The sequence below is a fragment of the Thamnophis elegans genome, chromosome 8, assembly GCF_009769535.1.
Source record: "Thamnophis elegans isolate rThaEle1 chromosome 8, rThaEle1.pri, whole genome shotgun sequence".
In the NCBI taxonomy this organism is placed as follows: domain Eukaryota; kingdom Metazoa; phylum Chordata; class Lepidosauria; order Squamata; family Colubridae; genus Thamnophis; species Thamnophis elegans.
The window spans coordinates 62,301,707-62,307,761 of NC_045548.1; the positions used below are offsets into that span (position 1 = coordinate 62,301,707).

At 44.8% G+C, this 6,055-nt stretch overlaps 1 protein-coding gene across 1 annotated transcript; it reads right to left on the minus strand.

Moving 5' to 3' along the window:
• Positions 1-1,076: 1,076 nt before the first annotated feature.
• Positions 1,077-4,991, minus strand: LOC116512020 (60S ribosomal protein L35-like). The gene is given in 5 exon segments (XM_032222293.1): positions 1,077-1,143; positions 1,145-1,302; positions 1,304-1,366; positions 1,369-1,459; positions 4,942-4,991. Coding segments are annotated over 5 exon segments (429 nt in total).
• Between the last annotated feature and the right edge of the window lie 1,064 nt (positions 4,992-6,055).

A 6,055-nucleotide genomic window follows, 5' to 3' on the forward strand; every position in this document is an offset into this window, starting at 1 on the left:
AAGATGAGCAGCTATATACATATTTTAAATCAATCAATAAAATGAACACATTAGCACAAGCAAGGCACTTCTCTTCAAAGGATTAACACAGTTGCAACCTTTGCAAGGTTCATGCGACTGTTTCCAGGCATCCCGGGCTGTGTCTGCATGATACATCCATAGACACTTCTCTTTACAGTCAGCTCCAGCAGAGGTGCAGAGAACTGAGGACAACTTCGGAAGCAACTGTTCTGATCCATCTCCCCAAATAAGACAAACCCTTTGTAGTTGAAGCAATGATTCCTTTATTAAGAGCTCCAGCAGCCTGGTAAAAACTTTCTCTGTCACAGCAGCCTAACAGGTCTTTCCGGCAGGGAGATGAATAGTTGTCTGCCATGCCTATTCATCTCTGCCCTCTGGCTTTTATCCCCAGAGCTAGGGTGAGGCTTTGCTAGCAGCGGTGGCTCTTCCGTCCCAAGGATCGGCCCATAGATTTCCACTGCTCTCCTCTCCTCTGCCTTCTGTGCATCCAGGCACTGGACCCAGCTGTTCCTCCTCTTCCTCATCAGCCACCTCCATACCTGGGGGCTGTTGGTTCTCCACCTGAGGGCTGACAGACGGCCCAGGTTCCGCCTCTGTTTCTCTCTCTGCCAGCTCCATTTCCTCTCCCCCCTCGGAGCGCTCAGGTTGCCTTGATGCTGACCCTGACTCCCCTACCTGCTCCTCATCTGCTGGAGGGGCCGGTGGCTGACAGGCCACAACCACAACAATTTGTGCATTGGACATGGCTGCTTCAAAGTAAGGTGCTTTAAACACTTGAAACCACGTACAAGACATCACTTTGTTGTGTCTTTCACATGCCATTAATAAGCCTGGTAAAAACAACTATGAAAGAAGGAATCGTAGCAATAGTATGGGGTTAAACTCCGTACTATGTTCAAAGGCTAGGAGAGAACATACTATGAACAATGGAAGGACCTCCATCAGGTCAGCCTTCCTCTGCAATCCCAAGGCCTCTTCACATAATCAGATTTTTTTTTGTTCTTGTTGAAAAACTTTTAATGGGCCAGTTCTTCTTCAACAGTGAAATGACCAGCTCAGGCTGTCACAGAGTATTTGCGAAAGGGATAAAGTTGCTCTTTCTGTTGCTGCTTCTTGGTCTTCATGCTTATTTAGCCTCCTCCACATGGCTCGTATCTCCTTCAAACACAAGTCCAGTGGCTTGTATTTCTTGCCTTTCTTGTAGAATTTTCTGAGGTTTTCTTTCTGGTCCTGAAGTACTCTGGCAATGGAGTTGTGAACCACCCGGATGTTGGAGAGTTTTAGAAACTGCTCCTCCAGTCACCTTGGCAACATGGAGCTGAGACAGTCCTACCTTGAGGCCATCGACTGTAGCTGTTTCAATAGTTCTTCCTTCTTCTTCTCTCGCAAGTCACAGGCTTTAATCTTGGCCAGTGGCGGAATAAGGTTCACTGGTGTCCTAAGCACTGACAAATCTTGGTACCCCTCTCCTTTGTACATACTATACAAATCTTCATTGGTTTTTTTTTTTCTTTCTCAACTTTGTGGTGCCCCCTTGGGCCTAGTACCCTTAGCAACATGCTTAGTCTGCTTAATGGTTAATACACCACTGATCTTGGCCATCACTGCAACAAGGACCTACCACATAATCTGATTTTGAGGGATTTTTTTAGAAATAGGCAGAAATATCTGGGATGGGTCCCCTTTCACTTTAGGGATTATGAAGTTCTACAGAGTGGGTGTCCTGGCAGAAGAGGCTTATCTGGGTCCTGCCACATGAAAATCTTTGGCCGATGCTACCTGCAACATACTTCTTCTGCCAAACCTGATGGGATAATTGGGAACAGACCAGAGGTGGACTTTGAAAATTTTAGCAAAGGGTTCTCTGCCCAGTTGCTGGGTGAGCATGGCCATGGTGGGTGTGGCCTAATTGGCCTCTTGCACCACAGCATGGGGGTGTTTTTGCCCTCCCTAGGCTCCAGAAGCTTTCCTTGAGCCTCTGGGAGGGTGAAAACAGCCTCCTCAGGCTCTGGAGACCCTCTGGAGGCCAGAAATGGGCCCATTTCCAGCCTTCCCAAACTTCCGCTAGGCCTGTTATCACCCTCCCCAAGCTTTTGTGCATGCCCTGCACTTACCTGAATCCAAAATGGGCCACGTGGGGACTCCTGGGGGCAGGGCAGGCAGGCCAGCCAGGAGTGGGATTCGGGGGTTCTCTGAACTGCACAGAATCTTAGCTAGAGGTTCTCCTGAACCCTTGCGAACCCCCAGCAGACCACCCCTGAAACAGGCATTTCCTCAGAACACTTGGCCCAATGCCATGAATTAATTCCTTCATTATACTTAAAGCAACTAGGACTTGTGTGATGTGTAAACAGTCAACAATGCTCACAATTGTGGTTGCCTCCTTACCCACCTGAGACAAATGTTTGAGAAATCAGATACAACCACTGAAAGTCATTTGGACGGTCACAAGTAACAAATGTCACAGAATAAAAGCAAGCTTTAATTGATCACACTTATTCACCTTGCACTCACAGACTTATTCACCTACATATGTTGCATTTATGCACCTACTAATATGCCCAGATTATACCTTTGCTGTACAGGAGTCTTAGGGGAGCTTTTGTTTAATAATTCCTGAGAATTTATTTTCCTTCTGTTCACCTTCAAGTAGTACAGGATCCTATTATGTGTGGCATTGGTACAGACATGCTGGTTCAGATAATGAACTCTGGAATGCAATTTGAAACATCTTTGAAGAACTATCCTTTTTTCATACCCAATTTACATTCAGATTGGTTCCCAGCTACTTATTTGTAATACAGCATCTTAGAGATGATAATTACAGAAGAAAGACTATCTGACTTCCTAGCAATCTCCTCTCAGAGCTGAAGCTCTAACAACTGAGAAAAGAGGCAGTCCCATTAACTCTCAAAAATCTGATAACAGGATTTGAGTTTATTATGGACAGGTTTTCTTTTTAATCCTGCCTTTATTACATATAAGTAGTTCCAGGCAGCAAAGATACCTAATATTCCTCCCTTTTCCTTTTTTCCCCCTAATAGCAATCCTGTCAGGAGGGTTGGGCTGACAGAAAAGTGATTTGTCCAAGGTCATCTAAGGTGGAACAGAACTCACTGTCTGTGGAGTTTCTCAGTCTCATGTCCCAAAGGTGCTTTTTCAAGAGGTAACTGGACTTTCTGGGTTTTGTTTTTCATGGAAGACATTCCACTTTGCATCCAAGAAGCTTCTTCAGCTCTGAGAAGCAAAACATCTTCAAAGAAAGCCCAGTTGCCTCTTGAAAAAGGACCTTTAGGCTGAAACCCACTGCCACCTGTTGATTAGTCCAAAATCACACAACTGGTGTTCATGCCTAAGTCAGGACCATCACAAACGGTTTTCTGTTTTCTAGACAAACAGCTTAACTACCACACCAAACTGGCTGTGAGTTATGTGACTGCTCTGACCTAGGCTTCCCCCAAAAGCACGAAGCAGATTCCTAATCCCAACAAAACCCTAATGAATGTGAATTCCTCTCGTACACATTCAGCAAAGGCCTAGCAAACAGTCTTTCAAAGGTGAAATTATAACCACAGATCTTATCTAGCTTGGAAAGCTGCCATGTAAATATTTTTGAAACGCAGTGCTGTGGAAGGAAAGACTTGGCACAGAGTCTCTGAGATTCACGGACAGAACTTCATACTCCTGAAAAGAATGAATGAATTGTTTCCTGCAAAAGCCCACTCCCCTTTCGCTCCTCTTTGATTTCCTACGGGAAGGGCCATTCACCGTCCACCTGTGGCTTTACTCCCAAGTCAACCCTGATTTCTTAGCTGTTCTTTTCTTCTGGCAGCTCTGCACACTAGGAAAAGGTTCCAGCTGTTCCTCTGCCTCACTGCTGTCTAGCTCTGAAGGCAGCTGAGAACTGCCAGATGCTCTTGGCCACATCTCTGCCTGTGACACAGAGCCCTTGTCTGAGCCTTCCACAGCCTCCAGGACTGGTCCATGTTCCTTCCCAATCTCCTCACTGTCTGACTCTGCTGCTAGTTCTGCTGGATGCTGGCAGATCACAAAAGTGACATAGTTAGTATCCTAAGGATAGAAAAAAAGATATCCGCCACATACACACCCAAAAAGAATCCGTATAGCTTGGTATCTGGTGCCTCATGTCGTGGGATGTTTATAAAGTTGTTGCCTAAAGGGAAGAAATGTTGGCTGAGAATCAAGTGCAGAGATGTAGGTCTTAGTTAGATTGGATTCCAAAAAGCATTATGAGATGAATGCAAGCAAGGGCAAGATGCTCGAAGTCATCAAATGCAACTAATTCTTGGGAGGGGAAAAAAAAACAACGGTTAAAATATAAAGGGTGGTGGCAATTTCTGAGACTTCATTCAATTAACCCTAACAATTAAAGTGAAAATGACATAACTCACTATCTAACACACCTCATGGGTACAAGCCAGGACAAGTCTATTAAACTTGAAGAGAGAAACAAAAACCAAACCCAGAAAATGTCCGGTTTAAATAGATGGATGATGACAGCTGGGAAGATGTCATTTATCCACCTGACTAATTGCAGTAAACGTTTAGGTTGCTGTCATCTGAGGTACACAACGTATCTCAGTACAACATCATTTGCACAAGAGTGTTGGTGTCAGAACAAGTTATGAGATATGAGAACTGTTATGACAGCAGAAGAACATAACATAGCAGACGATCTTATTCAAGGTGTTATATGGCAAATGTCTGCGATGAAGGAGACAGTTAATTAAGGCTCACTGGTTGGTTTGTACAGTATGAACAGCAAAAAAAAGAGTATATAACTGGACAGCTCTCCTATCTACTATATTAGGACAAAGGAGGGCAGGAAGTGCAACATCTCCAAGATTTTAAGAGCATGGAGATGAAATACATTCACATCCTGGGTATTTGCAGGATCACCTTGTCTCAATTGATTCCAGCTGTCCAATAAGATCTAAGAGGGTTGTCATGCTTCAAGTCTCATCAACTAAGCAATGTCACCTTAATAGGAGCTAGGTATTATGGCCCGCCAGTGGCCAGTGGAGCTGGCAGCAGATTCGGACAGTGAGGAGGTTGGGGAGGAACATGGGCCAGACCCGAAGTCTGGGGAAGGATCTGACGAGGGCTCTGCATCAGAGATAGATATGCAGCCAAGGTCATCTCAGCTGCCTTCAGAGCTAGACAGCAGTGAGGCAGAGGAACAGCTGGAACCTGTTCCCAATGTGCGCATGTGCAGAGCTGCCAGAAGAAAAGAACAGCTAAGAAATCAGGGTCGACTTGGGAGTAAAGTCACAGGTGGATGGTGAATGTCCCCTCCCATTATTAGGAGTTTTCTCCTTAATTCCAGGTTGCTTCTCTCCTTGATTAGTTTCCATCCATTGTTTTTTGCCATGCCTTCTGGTTGAACCCCTCAAATACTGCAATTGCTATCTAGGATATCATGAAAAGGATAATCTAGAATATTGTGAAAGTCTCTTCTGTAGAACAACATGTTTCTGGTCCCAACCCCCCGCCCTCAAGAGCCAAGGTGGCGCAGTGGTTAAATGCAGCACTGCAGGCTACTGCTAGATCAGCAGGTCAGCGGTTCAAATCTCACCGGCTCAGGGTTGACTCAGCCTTCCATCCTTCCGAGGTGGGTAAAATGAGGACCCAGATTGTTGGGGGCAATATGCTGACTCTCTGTAAACCACTTAGAGAGGCCTGAAAGGCCTATGAAGCGGTATATAAGTCTACTGCTATTGCTATTACTGCTATTGCTATTGCTGTTGCTCAGCAGAGTTGTCTTTTAAAGCTTGCTTTTTCTATAGATGATAGATAGATAGATAGATAGATAGATAGATAGATAGATGGATGGATGGATGGATGGATGGATGGATGGATGGATGGATGGATGGATGGATTAGATAGATGGATGGATGGATGGATGGATGGATGGACGGACGGACGGATAGATTAGATTGATAGATAGGTTAGATAGATAGATAGATAGATAGATAGATAGATAGATAGATAGATAGATAGATAGATAGATAGG